The sequence below is a fragment of the Polyodon spathula genome, chromosome 7, assembly GCF_017654505.1.
Source record: "Polyodon spathula isolate WHYD16114869_AA chromosome 7, ASM1765450v1, whole genome shotgun sequence".
Taxonomy (NCBI): Eukaryota; Metazoa; Chordata; class Actinopteri; order Acipenseriformes; family Polyodontidae; genus Polyodon; species Polyodon spathula.
Window position 1 is genome coordinate 780,099 of NC_054540.1, and position 24,347 is coordinate 804,445.

General features: G+C 44.1%; 1 protein-coding gene across 1 annotated transcript in view; it reads left to right on the forward strand.

Moving 5' to 3' along the window:
- The first annotated feature begins 14,138 nt into the window (after positions 1–14,138).
- Positions 14,139–24,347, forward strand: part of orc5 (origin recognition complex, subunit 5) — a 66,118-nt gene continuing 55,909 nt past the window's right edge. The window contains exons 1-8 of the mRNA XM_041254053.1: positions 14,139–14,235; positions 16,018–16,147; positions 16,877–16,969; positions 18,107–18,308; positions 18,932–18,999; positions 20,178–20,289; positions 21,263–21,393; positions 23,220–23,268. Coding sequence (XP_041109987.1) covers positions 16,034–16,147; positions 16,877–16,969; positions 18,107–18,308; positions 18,932–18,999; positions 20,178–20,289; positions 21,263–21,393; positions 23,220–23,268 — 769 coding nt within the window. The 5' untranslated portion in view covers positions 14,139–14,235; positions 16,018–16,033. The remainder of the gene's footprint in view (positions 14,236–16,017; positions 16,148–16,876; positions 16,970–18,106; positions 18,309–18,931; positions 19,000–20,177; positions 20,290–21,262; positions 21,394–23,219; positions 23,269–24,347) is intronic.

Below are 24,347 nucleotides of genomic sequence, written 5' to 3' on the forward strand. Positions count from 1 at the left end.
AGCATGACAACATCGAGAGAGAGAGAGAGAGAGAGGAGAGGGTGCGAAGGGGAGAGAGAGAGCGAGAGACAGAAGAGAGAGAGAGAGATAACGACGAGAGCTCAGCAGAGATAGCGAGACGAAGAGAGAGAGGTGCGAGTAGTCGAGAGGAGAGAGAGTGTGAGAGAGAAAGAGAGACAGAGAGAGAGACAGAGAGACGAAGATCCTCAGGAGAGATAGAGAGTCGACGAAGGGAGAAAGGGAAGAGAGAAGATGCAGAGAGAGAAGCAGACAGATCGATACGAGAGACGAGGAGACCGGTGGAATCAGGAGAGAGAGGTCGAAGAGGAGAGAGTCACAGAGGGGAGAAGTCGACGCAGAGAGAAGACGAGTGAGAGAAGAGAGTAGAACGTCAGTGACGTACGGGAGAGAGAGAATGAGCAGGGACTGACTCTAGAGAGAGGAGAGTATAGACTCGTTGCAAATAGCATCTCTGCCCTCTCCGCATGCTAGCTCAGTTGAGCCCCGAGCTCTCATGCACGTCGTAGCTAGCTAGATCTGCTCAGTAAGAGAGGAGAGGAGAGTAGAGGAGAGAGAGAGAGAGGGAGAGAGAGTGCGAGAGCGAGAGCCATGTGCCCTCAGTCTCCGCTCTGCGTCTTCTCTCCTGCTCCTCTCTCTGTTCTCTCCCTCTCAGGGGTCCTACTCCCTCTCCATCGTCGGCACGCCTCTAAGCTCTAGATCCGTCTCGAGCCATCTTCTCTCTAACTGCTCTCCCCTCTTGACGATTCATGCCACTCTGCTAGAGCTCGAGTGTGTAAGCGTACTCTCTCGTCTCTCCTCATGCTGCTCTCGTCCTCAGAGACCCGTACTAGCCTCATCGTCGGTATTTCCCTCGCTCTACTATCCCGTTCTTTCACCCTGAGACGACCCCCCTCTCGTCCATAGAAACGAGGGGGAAAGCTCTCTCTCTCTCTATGTGTGTGTCAGTATTTCAACTGTAACAACATCTGCTTTCTGGTTTAATGTTTAACAGTGTAATTGAAACACGCCATTTGACCCGGCTGCTGTAAAGAGAATATCACATCACAGCTCGGAATATGTGGACTGCAAACACAGGAATAACCGCAATGATTTATGATATCCAGGTTATTGCATTTCGCTATGACGTGAGGGAGAAGTCAAATTAAAACACCGGATTAGAGGAGAAAACTGCAGTCCGTTGCCACGGAGATCATTTTTTTGAACAACCTTCAGTCTCTGATGAACACACATTTGATACAAAAAACGGCGATAAAATATCAAAAAGCAGGTCTCGTTTCTGTATTATTATTATTATTATTATTATTATATTATTATTATTATTACTGTTTAATCCCCTCTTTGCATTATTGAAAATACAATGTATTCAGAGCATGTTATTAAAATTAGTAGTAGTGTATTGCTTCAGTGAAGAAGAAAAAAAAAAAAAACATACAAATTAATAAAATACATTGCCCTCTTCGGCTCCTTGTCTGTAACCGCGTCAGCACGGACTATCTTCTCCGGTTTTCTTCACGGTGTAATCTGTGTGTCTTTGCGCGGAAATGGCTCTGCGCGTCTCTGCTCAGATGCAGCGCACAGCCTCCCCTCCTGCTCGGCTCCTGTCCCCAGCTCTCACTGCGCGATTCCTGCAAGCGGAGAGCCGCAGCCTCGGGTCTGCTCAGCGCCGGGGCAAGATGGAAACCAAAGCAGAGAGATCCAACCAGAAGGCTGCTTTCAGTTGAAGATCCAGCATACTGCTTGAACGACATGGTGGCTACTGGCTGCTAAGAACGCCAATAATTAAAATTAAGGTATTAATTTTATTATGGCATTTGTGTTTGGTCGTGTAAGACTGTTCCACACACAAACACACAAACAGACAAGGGGGGTTTGTGTGTGTGTGTGTCGTATAAGTATAATATATATATATATATATATAGTAGAGGTAGTTATATATCATAGAGACTTATGGTGAACACCTATAGTTACTGAAGCTGCAGTGTCCCACATTCATGTTTAATTTCACTGGAAACTACAACCTTGTTTCCCCCCAGTTTGTTTATATTGTCTGTGGGACCCGTGCTGTGTTGAAACCTGCTTGTAAATGTGCAATATACTGCTGTACATGCTGCAGTAAAGGGTTACATACGACACAGCCACGCTCTGCTACAGCCGAGGAAGCAAGCAGGTATTGGAAATGTTGGAAACATGGTTTTGGAAATACAATTATTTGTATTATCTGTATTTTCCAAATTATTTGTATTTCCTAATCACTGAGCTACTCAAACCCACTCCCTTCCACACTGCAGCCCTGCACTCTCACCACTGAGCTACTCAAACCCATTGCCCACCACACTGCAGCCCAGCACTGTAACCACTGAGCTACTCAATCACACTGCCTTCCACACTGCAGCCCTGCACTCTAACCACTGATGCTACTCAAACACACTTCCTTCCACACTGCAGCCCTGCACTCTAACCACTGAGCTACTCAAACACACTGCCTTCCACACTGCAGCCCAGCACTCTAACCACTGAGCTACTCAAACACACTGCCTTCCACACTGCAGACCAGCACGCTAACCACTGAGCATCTCAAACCCACTGCCTTCCACACTGCAGCCCTGCACTCTAACCACTGAGCTACTCAAACACACTGTCTTCCACACTGCAGTCCTGCACTCTAACCACTGAGCTACTCAAACCAACTGCCTTTCACACTGCAGCCCTGCACTCTAACCACTGAGCTACTCAAACCCACTGCCTTCCACCCTGCAGCCCTGCACTAACCACTGAGCTTCTCAAACCACTGCCTTCCACACTGCAGCCCTGCACTCTAACCACTGAGCTACTCAAACACACTGCCTTCCACACTGCAGTCCTGCACTCTTAATCACTGAGCTACTCAAACACACTGCCTTCCACACTGCAGTCCTGCACTCTAACCACTGAGCCACTCCTTGCAGTAGCTCCAAACCCTGACCTCAGCACTCCCTTTAAATGCTGCAGTATCCCCAGGGGTCTGCCTCCTCGGGGGCTAACGAAAGTACAGGGAAGTTTGTTAGATAGCCGATAGAAGCTGGAGGAATGAGATCTCTGGGGACTGGCCTCAGCAGATATGAATGATGTCCGGAGCACAGCAGCATTTTATTACAAAGAAACTCGACTTGTGTTCTACATTAACAATGAATGAATGAATGAAGCTTGAACATCCCCTTTTCATGAAGCTCTATATAACTGCAGATCTCTTTTCATGAAGCGCTATATAACTGCAGATCTCTTTTCATGAAGCTCTATATAACTGCAGATCTCTTTTCATGAAGCGCTATATAACTGCAGATCTCTTCATGAAGCTCTATATAACTGCAGATCTCTTTTCATGAAGCTCTATATAACTGCAGATCTCTTTTCATGAAGCTCTATATAACTGCAGATCTCTTTTCATGAAGCTCTATATAACTGCAGATCTCTTTTCATGAAACACTATATAACTGCAGATCTCTTTTCATGAAGCACTATATAACTGCAGATCTCTTTTCATGAAGCGCTATATAACTGCAGATCTCTTCATGAAGCGCTATATAACTGCAGATCTCTTTTCATGAAGCGCTATATAACTGCAGATCTCTTTTCATGAAGCTCTATATAACTGCAGATCTCTTTTCATGAAGCTCTATATAACTGCAGATCTCTTTTCATGAAGCACTATATAACTGCAGATCTCGTTTCATGAAGCTCTGTATAACTGCAGATCTCTTTTCATGAACCTCTATATAACTGCAGATCTCTTTTCATGAAACACTATATAACTGCAGATCTCTTTTCATGAAGCGCTATATAACTGCAGATCTCTTTTCATGAAGCTCTATATAACTGCAGATCTCTTTTCATGAAACACTATATAACTGCAGATCTCTTTTCATGAAGCGCTATATAACTGCAGATCTCTTTTCATGAAGCGCTATATAACTGCAGATCTCTTCATGAAGCTCTATATAACTGCAGATCTCTTTCATGAAACACTATATAACTGCAGATCTCTTTTCATGAAACACTATATAACTGCAGATCTCTTTTCATGAAACGCTATATAACTGCAGATCTCTTTTCATGAAGCTCTATATAACTGCAGATTTCTTTTCATGAAGCGCTATATAACTGCAGATCTCTTTTCATGAAACACTATATAACTGCAGATCTCTTTTCATGAAGCGCTATATAACTGCAGAGCTCTTTTCATGAAGCGCTATATAACTGCAGATCTCTTCATGAAGCTCTATATAACTGCAGATCTCTTTTCATGAAGCTCTATATAACTGCAGATCTCTTTTCATGAAGCGCTATATAACTGCAGATCTCTTTTCATGAAGCTCTATATAACTGCAGATCTCTTTTCATGAAACACTATATAACTGCAGATCTCTTTTCATGAAGCGCTATATAACTGCAGATCTCTTTTCATGAAGCTCTATATAACTGCAGATCTCTTTTCATGAAGCTCTATATAACTGCAGATCTCGTTTCATGAAGCTCTATATAACTGCAGATCTCTTTTCATGAAGCGTTATATAACTGCAGATCTCTTTTCATGAAGCTCTATATAACTGCAGATCTCTTTTCATGAAACACTATATAACTGCAGATCTCTTTTCATGAAACACTATATAACTGCAGAGCTCTTTTCATGAAGCGCTATATAACTGCAGATCTCTTTTCATGAAGCACTATATAACTGCAGATCTCTTTTCATGAAACACTATATAACTGCAGATCTCTTTTCATGAAACACTATATAACTGCAGATCTCTTTTCATGAAGCACTATATAACTGCAGATCTCTTTTCATGAAGCTCTATATAACTGCAGATCTCTTTTCATGAAGCGCTATATAACTGCAGATCTCTTTTCATGAAACACTATATAACTGCAGATCTCTTTTCATGAAGCGCTATATAACTGCAGATCTCTTTTCATGAAGCGCTATATAACTGCAGATCTCTTTTCATGAAGCACTATATAACTGCAGATCTCTTTTCATGAAGCGCTATATAACTGCAGATCTCTTTTCATGAAGCGCTATATAACTGCAGATCTCTTTTCATGAAGCTCTATATAACTGCAGATCTCTTTTCATGAAGCGCTATATAACTGCAGATCTCTTTTCATGAAGCGCTATATAACTGCAGATCTCTTTTCATGAAGCGCTATATAACTGCAGATCTCTTTTCATGAAGCACTATATAACTGCAGATCTCTTTTCATGAAGCTCTATATAACTGCAGATCTCTTTTCATGAAGCTCTATATAACTGCAGATCTCTTTTCATGAAGCTCTATATAACTGCAGATCTCTTTTCATGAAGCTCTATATAACTGCAGATCTCTTTTCATGAAACACTATATAACTGCAGATCTCTTTTCATGAAGCGCTATATAACTGCAGATCTCTTTTCATGAAGCTCTATATAACTGCAGATCTCTTTTCATGAAGCACTATATAACTGCAGATCTCTTTTCATGAAGCGCTATATAACTGCAGATCTCTTTTCATGAAGCGCTATATAACTGCAGATCTCTTTTCATGAAGCTCTATATAACTGCAGATCTCTTTTCATGAAGCTCTATATAACTGCAGATCTCTTTTCATGAAACACTATATAACTGCAGATCTCTTTTCATGAAACGCTATATAACTGCAGATCTCTTTTCATGAAACACTATATAACTGCAGATCTCTTTTCATGAAGCGCTATATAACTGCAGATCTCTTTTCATGAAACACTATATAACTGCAGATCTCTTCATGAAGCTCTATATAACTGCAGATCTCTTTTCATGAAACACTATATAACTGCAGATCTCTTTTCATGAAGCGCTATATAACTGCAGAGCTCTTTTCATGAAGCTCTATATAACTGCAGATCTCTTTTCATGAAGCTCTATATAACTGCAGATCTCTTTTCAAGAAGCGTTATATAACTGCAGATCTCTTTTCATGAAGCGTTATATAACTGCAGAGCTCTTTTCATGAAGCGCTATATAACTGCAGATCTCTTTTCATGAAACACTATATAACTGCAGATCTCTTTTCATGAAGCTCTATATAACTGCAGATCTCTTTTCATGAAGCGCTATATAACTGCAGATCTCTTTTCATGAAGCTCTATATAACTGCAGATCTCTTTTCATGAAGCTCTATATAACTGCAGATCTCTTTTCATGAAGCTCTATATAACTGCAGATCTCTTTTCATGAAGCACTATATAACTGCAGATCTCTTTTCATGAAGCACTATATATCTGCAGATCTCTTTTCATGAAGCTCTATATAACTGCAGATCTCTTTTCATGAAGCTCTATATAACTGCAGATCTCTTTTCATGAAGCACTATATAACTGCAGATCTCTTTTCATGAAGCTCTATATATCTGCAGATCTCTTTTCATGAAGCTCTATATAACTGCAGATCTCTTTTCATGAAGCTCTATATAACTGCAGATCTCTTTTCATGAAGCACTATATAACTGCAGATCTCTTTTCATGAAGCTCTATATATCTGCAGATCTCTTTTCATGAAGCTCTATATATCTGCAGATCTCTTTTCATGAAGCTCTATATATCTGCAGATCTCTTTTCATGAAGCTCTATATAACTGCAGATCTCTTTTCATGAAGCTCTATATAACTGCAGATCTCTTTTCATGAAGCGCTATATAACTGCAGATCTCTTTTCATGAAACACTATATAACTGCAGATCTCTTTTCATGAAACACTATATAACTGCAGATCTCTTTTCATGAAACACTATATAACTGCAGATCTCTTTTCATGAAGCGCTATATAACTGCAGATCTCTTTTCATGAAGCTCTATATAACTGCAGATCTCTTTTCATGAAGCTCTATATAACTGCAGATCTCTTTTCATGAAGCTCTATATAACTGCAGATCTCTTTTCATGAAGCGCTATATAACTGCAGATCTCTTTTCATGAAGCGCTATATAACTGCAGATCTCTTCATGAAGCGCTATATAACTGCAGATCTCTTTTCATGAAGCTCTATATAACTGCAGATCTCTTTTCATGAAGCGCTATATAACTGCAGATCTCTTTTCATGAAGCGCTATATAACTGCAGATCTCTTTTCATGAAGCGCTATATAACTGCAGATCTCTTTTCATGAAGCGCTATATAACTGCAGATCTCTTTTCATGAAACACTATATAACTGCAGATCTCTTTTCATGAAACACTATATAACTGCAGATCTCTTTTCATGAAGCGCTATATAACTGCAGATCTCTTTTCATGAAGCGCTATATAACTGCAGATCTCTTTTCATGAAGCACTATATAACTGCAGATCTCTTTTCATGAAGCGCTATATAACTGCAGATCTCTTTTCATGAAGCGCTATATAACTGCAGATCTCTTTTCATGAAACACTATATAACTGCAGATCTCTTTTTATGAAGCTCTATATAACTGCAGATCTCTTTTCATGAAGCGCTATATAACTGCAGATCTCTTTTCATGAAGCGCTATATAACTGCAGATCTCTTTTCATGAAGCGCTATATAACTGCAGATCTCTTTTCATGAAACACTATATAACTGCAGATCTCTTTTCATGAAGCGCTATATAACTGCAGAGCTCTTTTCATGAAGCGCTATATAACTGCAGATCTCTTTTCATGAAGCTCTATATAACTGCAGATCTCTTTTCATGAAGCGCTATATAACTGCAGATCTCTTTTCATGAAGCGCTATATAACTGCAGATCTCTTTTCATGAAACACTATATAACTGCAGATCTCTTTTCATGAAACACTATATAACTGCAGATCTCTTTTCATGAAGCGCTATAGACCAAAATCCCTGCAAAACAAATTCAGAGAGCTAGGAAGGAAATTAAAAGAGAAAACCAAAACTGTGGTATTTTCTGGTATACTACCCGCACCTTGCAAAGGACCATATGGAAAGCTGGAAATAATTAATCAAAACGAATGGTTGAAGACGTGGTGCACACGGGAAGGTTTCACCTATCTTGATCATTGGACCACTTTCTACAACGAGGACTATCTGTATAGACGGGACGGACTGCACTTAAATAACAAGGGAACCTAGTCTACTTGGAGAAAAGATCCTCGAGCAGGTTCGGAAGCATTTAAACTAGAAAGGAAGGGGGGAGAAATCAACAAAAAAACAGAAGGGAGACCGCATCAAAACAAGAACAACAACTCAGGTAAGACAACCATTAAATGTATTTATCTAAATGCTAGAAGTATCAGAAACAAAATTCTAGAACTTGAAGCTACTGCACTAACAGGTAACTATGATGTGATAGGTGTTACAGAAACGTGGTTAACTGAGAGTGATGGGGACGAATATAATATTTGTGGGTATACACTGTATAGGAAAGACAGGCAGGACAGACGAGGAGGAGGGGTAGCGCTATACATAAGAAACAGTCTTGAAGCCCAGGTGTTAAACCTGGACAAAGAAAATAAAACCGAATCAATATGGGTCAGAATAACAGACAAAAATTCAAAAGGCATAATAATAGGAGCATGCTATAGACCGCCAGATTCAGACGGTGAGCACAATAATCTGTTATACAATGACATTAGAAATGTGTGTAGCAAAGGAGAAGCCATACTAATGGGGGATTTCAACTTCCCCCAAATAAAATGGGAAAACCCGGTGGGTAGCGCGAAGGATGAAATAGAAATGGTGGAAATGACAAATGACTGCTTCCTAACACAATTTGTGAAGGCACCCACTAGAGGGGAGGCATGCCTTGATTTAGTCTTTTCAAATAACGAAGATAGAATAACTAAAACAGAGGTCAGAGAACCACTGGCAAACTCAGACCACAACATGGTCTCATTTGAAGTGTTTTTTAAATCCTCAAAAGTAAAGACTAAAGCTAAGGTTTACAATTTTAGAAAAGCAAACTATGAAGGCATGAAACAGAGACTAACAGAAGTAGATTGGAGTAAAATAGAGAAAACACCCACAGAAGAAGGATGGTTGTTCTTCAAAAACGTAGTACTAGAGGCGCAAAACAATTACATCCCTAAAGTAGACAAATCTAAATGTAAAACTAAATTGCCAAAATGGTTTAATACATCAATTAAAAAAAATATTCAGCGAAAAAAGGCACTTTACAGAGCATTAAAAAAGGACCAAAAAGAAAGTACGCAGAAAGAGTACACAGAACTGCAAATGCAAGTCAAAAAGGAAGTTAGAAAGGCCAAGAGAGAAATAGAAATGAACATTGCTAAGGGAGCTAAAACCAATTCCAAAATGTTTTTCCAATATTACAACAGCAAGAGAACATTCAAAGAGGAGATTAAATGTTTAAGAGATACAAATGGCAAAATCGTAGAGGAAGAAAAAAAAATAGCAAATATGTTAAATGATTACTTTTCACAAGTTTTTACAAAGGAAGATACTGACAACATGCCCCACATGTCATCCAGTTCCTATCCAGTTTTAAATAACTTTAGCATAACCGAGGCAGAAGTGTTAAAGGGACTAGGAGCTCTTAAAATAAACAAATCCCCTGGGCCGGATGAGATCCTCCCAGTAGTACTCAAAGAAATGAAAGAAGTAATTTACAAACCGCTAACCAAGATCATGCAGCAGTCTCTTGACACAGGGGTGGTACCGACAGACTGGAAAATTGCAAACGTAATACCGATCCACAAAAAGGGAAACAAAACTGAACCAGGTAACTACAGACCAGTAAGCCTGACTTCTATTATATGCAAACTTATGGAAACTATAATAAGATCCAAAATGGAAAATTACCTATATGGTAACAGGGTACTGGGAGACAGTCAGCATGGTTTTAGGAAAGGGAGATCGTGCCTAACTAACTTGCTTGATTTTTTTGAGGATGCAACATCGATAATGGATAATTGCAAAGCATATGACATGGTTTATTTAGATTTCCAGAAAGCTTTTGACAAAGTCCCGCACAAAAGATTAATTCTCAAACTGAACGCAGTTGGGATTCAAGGAAACACATGTACATGGATTAGGGAGTGGTTAACATGTAGAAAACAGAAAGTACTGATTAGAGGAAAAACCTCAGAATGGAGTGTGGTAACCAGCGGTGTACCACAGGGATCAGTATTAGGTCCTCTGCTATTCCTAATCTACATTAATGATTTAGATTCTGGTATAGTAAGCAAACTTGTTAAATTTGCAGATGACACAAAAGTAGGAGGAGTGGCAAACACTGTTGCAGCAGCAAAGGTCATTCAAAATGATCTAGACAAGATTCAGAACTGGGCAGACACATGGCAAATGACATTTAATAGAGAAAAGTGTAAGGTACTGCACGCAGGAAATAAAAATGTACATTATAAATATCATATGGGAGATATTGAAATTGGAGAAGGAATCTATGAAAAAGACCTAGGAGTTTTTGTTGACTCAGAAATGTCTTCATCTAGGCAATGTGGGGAAGCTATAAAAAAGGCTAACAAGATGCTCGGATACATTGTGAAAAGTGTTGAATTTAAATCAAGGGAAGTAATGTTAAAACTGTACAATGCATTAGTAAGACCTCATCTTGAATATTGTGTTCAGTTCTGGTCACCTCGCTATAAAAAAGATATTGCTGCTCTAGAAAGAGTGCAAAGAAGAGCGACCAGAATTATTCCGGGCTTAAAAGGCATGTCATATGCAGACAGGCTAAAATAATTGAATCTGTTCAGTCTTGAACAAAGAAGACTACGTGGCGACCTAATTCAAGCATTCAAAATTCTAAAAGGTATTGACAGTGTCGACCCAAGGGACTTTTTCAGCCTGAAAAAAGAAACAAGGACCAGGGGTCACAAATGGAGTTTAGAAAAAGGGGCATTCAGAACAGAAAATAGGAGACACTTTTTTACACAGAGAATTGTGAGGGTCTGGAATCAACTCCCCAGTAATTGTTGTTGAAGCTGACACCCTGGGATCCTTCAAGAAGCTGCTTGATGAGATTTTGGGATCAATAAGCTACTAACAACCAAACGAGCAAGATGGGTCGAATGGCCTCCTCTCGTTTGTAAACTTTCTTATGTTCTTATGTTCTTATATAACTGCAGAGCTCTTTTCATGAAGTGCTATATAACTGCAGATCTCTTCATGAAGCTCTATATAACTGCAGATCTCTTTTCATGAAGCTGCTATATAACTGCAGATCTCTTTTCATGAAGCGCTATATAACTGCAGATCTCTTTTCATGAAGCGCTATATAACTGCAGATCTCTTTTCATGAAACACTATATAACTGCAGATCTCTTTTCATGAAGCTCTATATAACTGCAGATCTCTTTTCATGAAGCGCTATATAACTGCAGAGCTCTTTTCATGAAGCGCTATATAACTGCAGATCTCTTTTCATGAAGCGCTATATAACTGCAGATCTCTTTTCATGAAGCTCTATATAACTGCAGATCTCTTCATGAAGCTCTATATAACTGCAGATCTCTTTTCATGAAGCGCTATATAACTGCAGATCTCTTTTCATGAAGCGCTATATAACTGCAGATCTCTTTTCATGAAACACTATATAACTGCAGATCTCTTTTCATGAAGCGCTATATAACTGCAGATCTCTTTTCATGAAGCGCTATATAACTGCAGATCTCTTTTCATGAAGCGCTATATAACTGCAGATCTCTTTTCATGAAGCTCTATATAACTGCAGATCTCTTTTCATGAAGCTCTATATAACTGCAGATCTCTTTTCATGAAGCTCTATATAACTGCAGATCTCTTTTCATGAAGCGCTATATAACTGCAGATCTCTTTTCATGAAGCGCTATATAACTGCAGAGCTCTTTTCATGAAGCGCTATATAACTGCAGATCTCTTTTCATGAAACACTATATAACTGCAGATCTCTTTTCATGAAGCGCTATATAACTGCAGAGCTCTTTTCATGAAGCGCTATATAACTGCAGATCTCTTCATGAAGCTCTATATAACTGCAGATCTCTTTTCATGAAGCTCTATATAACTGCAGATCTCTTTTCATGAAACACTATATAACTGCAGATCTCTTTTCATGAAGCTCTATATAACTGCAGATCTCTTTTCATGAAGCGCTATATAACTGCAGAGCTCTTTTTATGAAGCGCTATATAACTGCAGATCTCTTTTCATGAAGTGCTATATAACTGCAGATCTCTTTTCATGAAGCACTATGTGGTGCATTTAATTACCCGTATTCATTCCATGTTTCTTTGTAACAAATGGTGTTACTCACATGTATAAGGCATGTATTCACACCCTGGCGATTGTGAGAAGTGTTCATTCATGCATGAATTCATGCCTTATACATGTGAGCAACATCACGTGTTACAAAGGATCATGGAATGAATCCAGGCATATTTGGGTTTTAATACAGCAGAGTAACACACATGAATGGCATCTCTCACAGTAGGACTGAATCTCTCAGTAACTTTGACCACATCTTCAAAGCACACAGGAAGCAGAAACTGCAATGCTTATTGAGATTTCAGAGAACAGGCCCTGTTCACTGTAAAGGTCAACAGTTATTGTAATTTGTATTCATAGGGTGTAGAGAATGATGCTAATGAATCAATACTGGAGCAACAGAACCCAGAACCAACCGCTCCAATACTGGAGCAACAGAACCCAGAACCAACCACTCCAATACTGGAGCAACAGAACCCAGAACCAACCGCTCCAATACTGGAGCAACAGAACCCAGAACCAACCGCTCCAATACTGGAGCAACAGAACCCAGAACCAACCGCTCCAATACTGGAGCAACAGAACCCAGAACCAACCACTCAAATACGAGCAACAGAACCCAGAACCAACTGCTCAAATACTGGCGCAACAGAACCCAGAACGAACCGCTCAAATACGAGCAATAGAACCCAGAACCAACTGCTCAAATACGAGCAATAGAAACCAGAACCAACTGCTCAAATCCGAGCAACAGAACCCAGAACCAACCGCTCCAATACTGGAGCAACAGAACCCAGAACCAACCACGCCAATACTGGAGCAACAGAACCCAGAACCAACCGCTCCAATACTGGAGCAACGGAACCCAGAACCAACCGCTCCAATACTGGAGCAATAGAACCCAGAACCAACCGCTCCAATACTGGAGCAACAGAACCCAGAAACAACCACTCAAATACGAGCAACAGAACCCAGAACCAACTGCTCAAATACTGGCGCAACAGAACCCAGAACGAACCGCTCAAATACGAGCAATAGAACCCAGAACCAACTGCTCAAATACGAGCAATAGAAACCAGAACCAACTGCTCAAATCCGAGCAACAGAACCCAGAACCAACCACTCAAATACTGGCGCAACAGAACCCAGAACCAACCGCTCAAATACAAGCAACAGAACCCAGAACCGCTCAGAATTATAGAGTCATAAGAACATAAGAAAGTTTACAAACGAGAGGAGGTCATTCGGCCCATCTTGCTTGTTTGGTTGTTAATAGCTTGTTGATCCCAGAATCTCATCAAGCAGCTTCTTGAAGGATCCCAGGGTGTCAGCTTCAACAACATTACTGGGGAGTTGATTCCAGACCCTCACAATTCTCTGTGTAAAAAAGTGCCTCCTATTTTCTTTTCTGAATGCCCCTTTGTCTAAACTCCATTTGTGACCCCTGGTCACAGATAGAGGAAGCTAAATGTTTAAAAGCTGTTTACTGTAGATAGATAAAAACAACACGATTCTATAAAGTAAACTGCAGAGACAATCACAGATCGAGTGAGAGCCCAGGAGCTGAGACACGGTGGAAACGCAGAGCAGGCATTGCTTTGCACACAGCATGCACAGCACCACTCACAACCGCACAGCTTCTGTTACAATTACTCTGAGCACCCCATAAACTATTGCAATTATATTTTTCTCCAAATGTTTTTTTAATGATCATTCCCATAATATGTGTGACAAAGTCCTATTTGTCTTTTTGTTCGAGCTTTTCATTCTTTGTTTTTTATTATCATGACATACAAGTTGTAATTTGAAAGCAATCTGACCCTCAGTCGTTGCTGTCGCATTGTCTTGATGCTTCAGTTTGGGAGAGAGATGCAAAAACTACAACCCCCAGAAGACAATGCGGTATGATCGTTAAAGGGGGCGGGCTTGGTAGTTGTGAGTGGCCACGTGTGGGGAAGAAGCTGCGGCGCGAAAGTTCACCTCTGTCCTGCACGGAAAGTGAAGTTGGGCTCAGCACTTCAGGTAATAATGATGAGTGATAGAGGGGGTTTAATTAGTGCACTTAAACCCGGACTGCTTGATAGGAGGGAGGAGGTGGATCAGCGTATCATCACTACTGCGTACACTGTGTTCACCCTGAACGAGTACTATACCCGTACAGATTTAATAAGAATAAAACAGTTTTAAAGCGAAAACATGTTACTACAACTGAGTTGTTTTGTAGACAGGCTTTGTAAGGGAAAAAAAAAAAATTAAAACCTAACAAAACCAAACATGAAACGTATATTTATTTTACAGGAAAACAGATCTTGAGTTCCCGCTGTTGTGTGTCAGTGGAACCATGTCCCTTGTAGTTCTGTGTTTGTGTCCTATTGTGACCAAGCGGTTTGTAGTTCTGTGTTTGTGTCCTATTGTGACCAAGCGGTTTGTAGTTCTGTGTTTGTGTCCTATTGTGACCAAGCGGTTTGTAGTTCTGTGTTTGTGTCCTATTCTGACCAAGCGGTTTGTAGTTCTGTGTTTGTGTCCTATTGTGACCAAGCGGTTTGTAGTTCTGTGTTTGTGTCCTATTGTGACCAAGCGGTTTGTAGTTCTGTGTTTGTGTCCTATTGTGACCAAGCGGTTTGTAGTTCTGTGTTTGTGTCCTATTGTGACCAAGCGGTTTGTAGTTCTGTGTTTGTGTCCTATTCTGACCAAGCGGTTTGTAGTTCTGTGTTTGTGTCCTATTGTGACCAAGCGGTTTGTAGTTCTGTGTTTGTGTCCTATTGTGACCAAGCGGTTTGTAGTTCTGTGTTTGTGTCCTATTGTGACCAAGCGGTTTGTAGTTCTGTGTTTGTGTCCTATTGTGACCAAGCGGTTTGTAGTTCTGTGTTTGTGTCCTATTGTGACCAAGCGGTTTGTAGTTCTGTGTTTGTGTCCTATTGTGACCAAGCGGTTTGTAGTTCTGTGTTTGTGTCCTATTGTGACCAAGCGGTTTGTAGTTCTGTGTTTGTGTCCTATTGTGACCAAGCGGTTTGTAGTTCTGTGTTTGTGTCCTATTGTGACCAAGCGGTTTGTAGTTCTGTGTTTGTGTCCTATTGTGACCAAGCGGTTTGTAGTTCTGTGTTTGTGTCCTATTGTGACCAAGCGGTTTGTAGTTCTGTGTTTGTGTCCTATTGTGACCAAGCGGTTTGTAGTTCTGTGTTTGTGTCCTATTGTGACCAAGCGGTTTGTAGTTCTGTGTTTGTGTCCTATTGTGACCAAGCGGTTTGTAGTTCTGTGTTTGTGTCCTATTGTGACCAAGCGGTTTGTAGTTCTGTGTTTGTGTCCTATTGTGACCAAGCGGTTTGTAGTTCTGTGTTTGTGTCCTATTGTGACCAAGCGGTTTGTAGTTCTGTGTTTGTGTCCTATTGTGACCAAGCGGTTTGTATTGGTGTACAGTGTGTCCAGCCCAGCTGTATCCTTCACCATCAAAGCACAGCATCTGGGTGGAGATGAACCCATTGGCTTCCCTCACGCTCCGCCCCTTCATTCACATGCCTGCTGTGGGGTAAAGCCTTGGAAGTGTGGGACTGGCAGACACGCATTTAATGTATGAAGTGAAAGAGCTCTCCTGCATGCTGAGCACAGTGTTCCTGGCAGGACTCCTTCTCGTTTCTGAGAGCACGCTGAGCCCTAGATGCGTTGGGTATGAAGTGAAAGAGTTTGGTGTGAATAATCTGTTCCTGCATCACTGCTGCTACCCAGTCACTCTGCTTTGTCTCCAGTCCCAGTGTGCTTGGCATGGGGTCCTTCTTGGTGGTGATGTAATGCTTTGTGCCCCTGCAGTGGCTGTCCTCGGAGAATGCCTGCCCTGATCCAGCACCCTGGATACTCTGAGTCGGAGCTCCAGCGTGTTGAGGAGAAGCTGGTGTGCCGGGAATCCCAGGTGTCCATGCTGCTTTCGATATTCGGGGAGGTAAACACGCCCTCCTGTACCCCTTTGAAACCCTGTCAAGTCATGCCATTCTAGGAGAATGCAGGTTCAGTTACAGTGGATAAGTCACCAATATCACACTGCAGGCAGGACTTCTTCATGATCACATTTCTGTGTATTAGGATAGAGCCATGACCAAAAACAGTGTGATAGTTTTATCAGTAAAAACAATCACTGTCTTAACAGTAAAACATTTTCATTGAGTCACCCTTCAGTAGGGCTTGAGGGGCTCCTCTCCTTTCTGTCATTCCTGAGATCTAAGGGAGCATGCTGGCTTCTCCTTGCTGTGAATGATATTTACTTATTCATTTGTTTATTTATTAAACAGGTGCAAGCCCATATTCTTACCTTGTGTCATTAACTACCCCGGGCAACCAAACTAAACCCCTTTCAGTTTTGAGAATGTGAGAGTAGGATAGTGCATGTTGCTGTTTGTATTGGTTTGTATTTTGTGTTTCTCTGCAGTGCAGCTACCTCTCTGGTTTGTGGTGTGTGTTTCTCTGCAGTGCAGCTACCTCTCTGGTTTGTGGTGTGTGTTTCTCTGCAGTGCAGCTACCTCTCTGGTTTGTAGTGTGTGTTTCTCTGCAGTGCAGCTACCTCTCTGGTTTGTGGTGTGTGTTTCTCTGCAGTGCAGCTACCTCTCTGGTTTGTGGTGTGTGTTTCTCTGCAGTGAAGCTACCTCTCTGGTTTGTATTGTGTGTTTCTCTGCAGCCCCAGCAGTACAGCTACCCCTCTGTGTTCATCTATGGGCATGCAGCCACTGGGAAGAGCTTGGTCACGCAGACGCTGCTTCGCGAGCTGCAGGTAAATCTGTTTTTTAAATCATGCTTAATAAGCAGTTTGCAGCGGCACAGTCAGTGGTGTGTGCTCACCTCACCTCGCCAGGGTTCGGGTCCAGGCCTGTGTTTGGATTCCAAGTCCCATTGTGTTTCCTTGGAAGGGACTGGGATTGGAATTCATGTCCTAGAGACATATAAATTGTTGTGGTTGTTCAGTTGCTTTCATTTGGAGCCAATTTAATTGACTAGCAGTGACTTCAGTTGAAGTAATGTGTTGCCATGTAAAGCTCATTTGAACAGAATACTACTCATTGCAATTTTAATCAGCTATGTGTTGGAATTGATTGAAAGGGAATTGGAATTTGAAATGGAACTGGAATTCAGCCCAGCCCTGTGTTCTAATGGGTTCTATGTTCAGTCTGCTAGCTGCTCCAGTCTCTCTCTGTCAGCACCCTGTACCATGTGGAGACACCTTTTCAATTCATGCTTTTGGACAGAGTAGTAATTGAAAATGTGTTTCGTTAGTCTGAGAGGTTGAATGCGTTACTGACAAGGACACTATTCTTAATGCACAGTCCTGACTGTCGGGGTGTGTGTGGGGTGGGGGTGGGGGTGGGGGTCTTGGAAGTGGGTTTAGATTGTGGTCAGAGAAAACATCATTGAAACCCTCATTATCATTGATGGTTTTTAAAAGCTATTTGAGATGTTTTTTATTGCCTGCACGCTTGAATTGAAATGGACTGAATTGATGGTTTTTGTAAAGCACAGAGTGTGTGTGCTGCCTGAGCCACGGCTTCCCTGCATGTCGTCTTTCATGTTTGAGTGTGAGGGTGAAAGTGAGGACGGTGTTCAGTTTGAAATATTGCTGGTTTGATGTAAGATTTCTCTCTGTGATTGGATATGAATGTGCTACTGTATAAATCCTGAGAAACTCTAAAGAGATGCATCTGTTACAGGGCTGGCAATGAGATTCCTATTGCACAGCAGTGTCACTCATTCCAGGCTTTGCTACCAGCTCGATTAGCCAGTGTGTATAGGGAACAGGCTCGGGTGTGTCTTAAAATCCTAGTGAAAGCAGGCATGGGTGAAACTCCTGTGCAGTGGGAGTGTTATGTGCATCCTTGTGTTGTGTGTGTCTGAGCCCATCTCTCTCCCTCCCCAGCTCCCTCACGCGCTGTTGAACTGTGTGGAGTGTTTCACGTCTCGCCTGCTCTTTGAACACATCCTGAACCAGCTGTACGCTCACAGCCCCTCCCCGGACAACGAGTTCTCCTCTCACACTCGCTGCGATTCCTTCAATGACTTCATCCGGCTCTACAGACAGCTGGCTGACCTACACCAGCAGGACACCACCTACATTGTGAGTACAGCAGAATATTACCAGCGCTTTCTCTAACCACTGAGCTTCTCAAACCCACTACAACCCAGCGCTTTCTCTAACCACTGAGCTTCTCAAACCCACTGCAGCCCAGCGCTTTCTCTAACCACTGAGCTTCTCAAACCCACTGCAGCCCAGCGCTTTCTCTAACCACTGAGCTTCTCAAACCCACTGCAGCCCAGCGCTTTCTCTAACCACTGAGCTTCTCAAACCCACTGCAGCCCAGCGCTTTCTCTAACCACTGAGCTTCTCAAACCCACTGCCATCCAGCGTTTCGAAAGGAGATTGGTGACTCGAACCCAGTGTTGCACTGCAGCGCTTTCTCTAACCACTGAGCTTCTCAAACCCACTGCCATCCACACTGCAGTCTTGTGCTGTAACTCTGACTAACCCAAAGTTCTCGATGGCTTGAGTACCACAGTTGCTGTTCCCCTTAACCTTTGTGCATTTTAACTCCCTATTTTTACACACATCATGGTGACTGTCCATCCCTGCTGTTTGCTCTCTCCACTCTGATTTGCTTTCTCTATCCCTGCTGTTTGTTCTCTCCACTCTGATTTGCTCTCTCTATCCCTGCTGTTTGCTCTCTCCACTTGCTGGACCCTCCAGCTGAGGCTGAGGCTCTGAGAGACATGGATGCCAATCTGCTGTCTGGGTTCCTTCGACTGCAGGAGCTGGTAGGGGTGATAATACGCACATGCAGGCATAGTTTCAGAACAGTGTCATTCATGTGTGGCTGCAGAAGCCAGCCCCTCCAATCCACAGTTTGTTTGGGATGGTACTGAATTCATTCAGCCCCTTTCACTGGCTTCCATTTGGATTGCACTGACTGCATCCCCTCATGTAGCCTCCTGTGTGCCAACACCATGCCTGTCTATTCCAGTCACACCAGCTATGTAGATATACTGTGTGCATGCATGTGGAAGGATGTGGACGCCTTTATAATCATTTGACTTTGAGTTAATCCATGGTGTTGATTATATTTGACAACAGTGAGTAAAGTCAATCAAAGTTATTCTCACACCTGTCTTCTGTAAAGATCTACCTGCACTGGGACTAGTGTTAAGCACTTACAGGAGAGAGGTGTGAGATCTACCTGCACTGGGGCTAGTGTTAAACACTTAGAGGAGAGAGGTGTGAGATCTACCTGCACTGGGGCTAGTGTTAAACACTTACAGGAGAGAGGTGTGAGATCTACCTGCACTGGGGCTAGTGTTAAACACTTACAGGAGAGAGGTGTGAGATCTACCTGCACTGGGGCTAGTGTTAAACACTTACAGGAGAGAGGTGTGAGATCTACCTGCACTGGGGCTAGTGTTAAACACTTACAGGAGAGAGGTGTGAGATCTACCTGCACTGGGACTAGTGTTAAGCACTTACAGGAGAGAGGTGTGAGATCTACCTGCACTGGGGCTAGTGTTAAACACTTACAGGAGAGAGGTGTGAGATCTACCTGCACTGGGGCTAGTGTTAAACACTTACAGGAGAGAGGTGTGAGATCCACCTGCACTGGGGCTAGTGTTAAACACTTACAGGAGAGAGGTGTGAGATCTACTTGCGTTGGGGGTTATACTTTCAGGAACAGGAGTGAAGGATGTCCTCTTGAATCTCCTGAATATCTACAGCTGTAACTCTGTCACCCCGTGGTTATAACGGATACGATGCAAAGTCATCTCTATCACCACATGTTCTTTCAATCTTGTCCAGTTCACTCTGCCACGTTCACACCCTTGATAGAACTGGCTTTAGCTGGACCAGTGGCTTGTTATTGTGCTCCACACCCTCTGTAAATTAACTTTCATAACCTTTATTAAATAGTTTTACAGTTTTTCTTCTTTTTGTTAAATGTTGGCAGGTAGGAGGGAATGTGACGGTCATCTTCCTCAGTGAAATCGTCTGGGAGAAGTTCCGTCCGAACACCGGCTGCTTTGAGCCCCTGAAGATCTGCTTCCCGGACTACAGCAAAGGTGAGGCAGGATCAGCGGGAGCAGAGCGAGGGACCTCTGTGTTCCCAACCACAGATATAACACACAGAGCAATCCACACCAGTGATAAGACATCCTCACACAGGAAATCAGCACTGCACTGCACTGCACTCTGCACTGGAGCATGAATTGGGACAATGAAACCAAATCCCTCGTAAAGCATCAGAACTCAGTTTGCAGGATCACGGTCACCTGGCCTCTCTCTGGTGTTTCATTAACTGGCACAACTGAAAGCAGGACGTTGCCAGCGTGAAATAAATTGGCCTGTGCACATGGGATCTGAAGGGCAGGCTTGCCCACATTCACGTTCACATCTCTAACCCTGCACACCCCACGCTGGGAACAAGGCAGACCCGGTGACCCACCTTCACATCTCTAACCAGACCTGGGCCATTCCCATGTAAAGTGCACCTGTGCAGCTTTCAGAATCCACTCAGAATTCTTATTCTTCAGAATGTTGTTGAAGCTGACACCCTGGGATCCTTCAAGAAGCTGCTTGATGAGAGTCTGGGATCAATAAGCTACTAACAACCAAACGAGCAAGATGGGCCGAATGGCTTCCTCTCGTTTGTAAACTTTCTTATGTTCTTATGTTCTTATCTGACAGTTCAGCACTGATTTGCAGTGATAGTCATGCTTCATTGAACCCCCAGAAGTGCTTTATAAAGCTCTCTGTAATCTGGAAAACATCAGTGAAGGGTAACGGTACAGTACACAGTACGGCTCGCGGTGCACACGGATTCACAGTACTGATTCACAGTACGGATCACGGTGCACACGGATTCACAGTACTGATTCACAGTACGGATCACGGTGCACATGGATACTCCAGTCCTATTGCTTGGTTGTTACTGTATAGAGCCCCCCTTTTTGACACTCTTTCTCTCTCTTGGTTGTTACTGTACAGAGAACCCTGTCTGACCCCTCTCTTTTGGTCTTTGATTTCCTCTTGCAGCTGAGCTGCAGCAGATCCTGTCTCTCGATCATCACCCTGACTACTCTGCAGACCTGTACGCTTCCTACATCAACATCCTGCTGGGTGTCTTCTACTCCGTCTGCCGAGACCTCAAGGAGCTCAGACATCTGGTGAGACGCGCACTGCTCTCCGACACTACCTGCTCCTCCCTACTGTTCACCACAGCCAGTCCACTGCTCTGACACTGCCTGCTCCTCCCTACTGTTCACCACAGCCAGTCCACTGCTCTGACACTGCCTGCTCCTCCCTACTGTTCACCACAGCCAGTCCACTGCTCTGACACTGCCTGCTCCTCCCTACTGTTCACCACAGCCAGTCCACTGCTCTGACACTGCCTGCTCCTCCCTACTGTTCACCACAGCCAGTCCACTGCTCTGACACTGCCTGCTCCTCCCTACTGTTCACCACAGCCAGTCCACTGCTCTGACACTGCCTGCTCCTCCCTACTGTTCACCACAGCCAGTCCACTGCTCTGACACTGCCTGCTCCTCCCTGCTGTTCACCACAGCCAGTCCACTGCTCTCCACACTGCCTGCTCCTCCCTACTGTTCACCACAGCCAGTCCACTGCTCTGACACTGCCTGCTCCTCCCTACTGTTCACCACAGCCAGTCCACTGCTCTCCAACACTGCCTGCTCCTCCCTACTGTTCACCACAGCCAGTCCACTGCTCTGACACTGCCTGCTCCTCCCTACTGTTCACCACAGCCAGTCCACTGCTCTCCAACACTGCCTGCTCCTCCCTACTGTTCACCACAGCCAGTCCACTGCTCTGACACTGCCTGCTCCTCCCTACTGTTCACCACAGCCAGTCCACTGCTCTCCAACACTGCCTGCTCCTCCCTACTGTTCACCACAGCCAGTCCACTGCTCTCCAACACTGCCTGCTCCTCCCTGCTGTTCATCAGCCAGTCCACTGCTCTCCAACACTGCCTGCTCCTCCCTGCTGTTCACCACAGCCAGTCCACTGCTCTCCCTACACTGCCTGCTCCTCCCTGCTGTTCATCACAGCCAGTCCACTGCTCTCCAACACTGCCTGCTCCTCCCTACTGTTCACCACAGCCAGTCCACTGCTCTGACACTTCCTGCTCCTCCCTACTGTTCACCACAGCCAGTCCACTGCTCTGACACTGCCTGCTCCTCCCTACTGTTCACCACAGCCAGTCCACTGCTCTGACACTGCCTGCTCCTCCCTACTGTTCACCACAGCCAGTCCACTGCTCTGACACTGCCTGCTCCTCCCTACTGTTCACCACAGCCAGTCCACTGCTCTCCAACACTGCCTGCTCCTCCCTACTGTTCACCAGTCAGTCCACTGCTCTCCAACACTGCCTGCTCCTCCCTGCTGTTCATCAGTCAGTCCACTGCTCTGACTCTTCCTGCTCCTCCCTACTGTTCACCACAGCCAGTCCACTGCTCTGACACTGCCTGCTCCTCCCTACTGTTCACCACAGCCAGTCCACTGCTCTGACACTGCCTGCTCCTCCCTACTGTTCACCACAGCCAGTCCACTGCTCTGACACTTCCTGCTCCTCCCTACTGTTCACCACAGTCGGTCTGCATGCCACTTTTCGATCGGTATACTGTCAGCGCAGCTTTACAGGACTCTGGGGAAGGAAAAATATCCTGAATAAGCAGCTGACCTGATTAAATGAGAGGCAGTCGAGACGACCTTAGCCATGCTTTTTTTGTTTCTTTTTCACCTCCCAGCCCCCCTGCATGGAGTGTGGGGGTGCTCTGCTGTTTTGGTTGTAGTGTGTTGTACGGTGTGGGGGTGCTCTGCTGTTTTGGTTGTAGTGTGTTGTACGGTGTGGGGGTGCTCTGTGTTGGCTACTTTCTAACCCAGTGTCCTTCTCGTACTTTATATTCCATTCAAGTACTTCAGACTGGGAGGTAAAGATCTAATGCCCTTTTTTCTTTTCTTTTTTTTGGTACAGGCTGCACTCAATTTTACCAAATTCTGTGAGCCGCTGGTAAAAGGAGAAGGTAAGCTGCTATCGGAGTAGTGGCTACAGCTGAGGGCAGGGGGTTCAGCTGAGGGCCTGAGGGCAGGGGGTTCAGCTGAGGGCCTGAGGGCAGGGGGTTCAGCTGAGGGCCTGAGGGCAGGGGGTTCAGCTGAGGGCCTGAGGGCAGGGGGTTCAGCTGGGGGGGGTTCAGCTGAGGGCAGGGGGGTTCAGCTGAGGGGCTGAGGGCAGGGGGTTCAGCTGAGGGCAGGGGGGTTCAGCTGAGGGGCTGAGGGCAGGGGGTTCAGCTGAGGGCAGGGGGGTTCAGCTGAGGGGCTGAGGGCAGGGGGTTCAGCTGAGGGCAGGGGGGTTCAGCTGAGGGGCTGAGGGCAGGGGGTTCAGCTGAGGGGCTGAGGGCAGGGGGTTCAGCTGAGGGCAGGGGGGTTCAGCTGAGGGCAGGGGGTTCAGCTGAGGGCAGGGGGGTTCAGCTGAGGGGCTGAGGGCAGGGGGTTCAGCTGAGGGCAGGGGGGTTCAGCTGAGGGGCTGAGGGCAGGGGGTTCAGCTGAGGGCAGGGGGGTTCAGCTGAGGGGCTGAGGGCAGGGGGGTTCAGCTGAGGGGCTGAAGGCAGGACGTTGAGTTACAGTGAGGGAGGTACTGTAGTGTGGCTAGCTGTTAGAGCTGTGTTTTAGAGAAATCCTATTTTCTGTTCAAGGAGGGGAGGTGCTCTGCAGGCAGAGGTTACTAGAGTAAGAATGTAAGAATGTTATTGTGATCGTGATGCACCCGTGTGTACCGGAGATGACAAGAAGCCAGAGATATCGGACTAGAATTCCTCTAAATGAACTTGCAGCAACCTGCCTGCTGGCCACTGGCCATCTTCTACCATATAGTTGATGTGTCAGCTTTTGTCCATTGGACTGATATCAATGCAATGTGGACTGCTGGCATGCTGTATCGGTGCAGAATTGTCCTGGAGGTGTTGGGCAAGGCACTAGTGAGACCCCTCATTATAATGAGAGTTTGCATTGATGTATAATAATTAACATATGAGTAAAAGCTATGCAAAGAACAAATATTTGTTCAATTGAAGGCTGTTTGAATTTGGTTGAAATTGCACTGGAT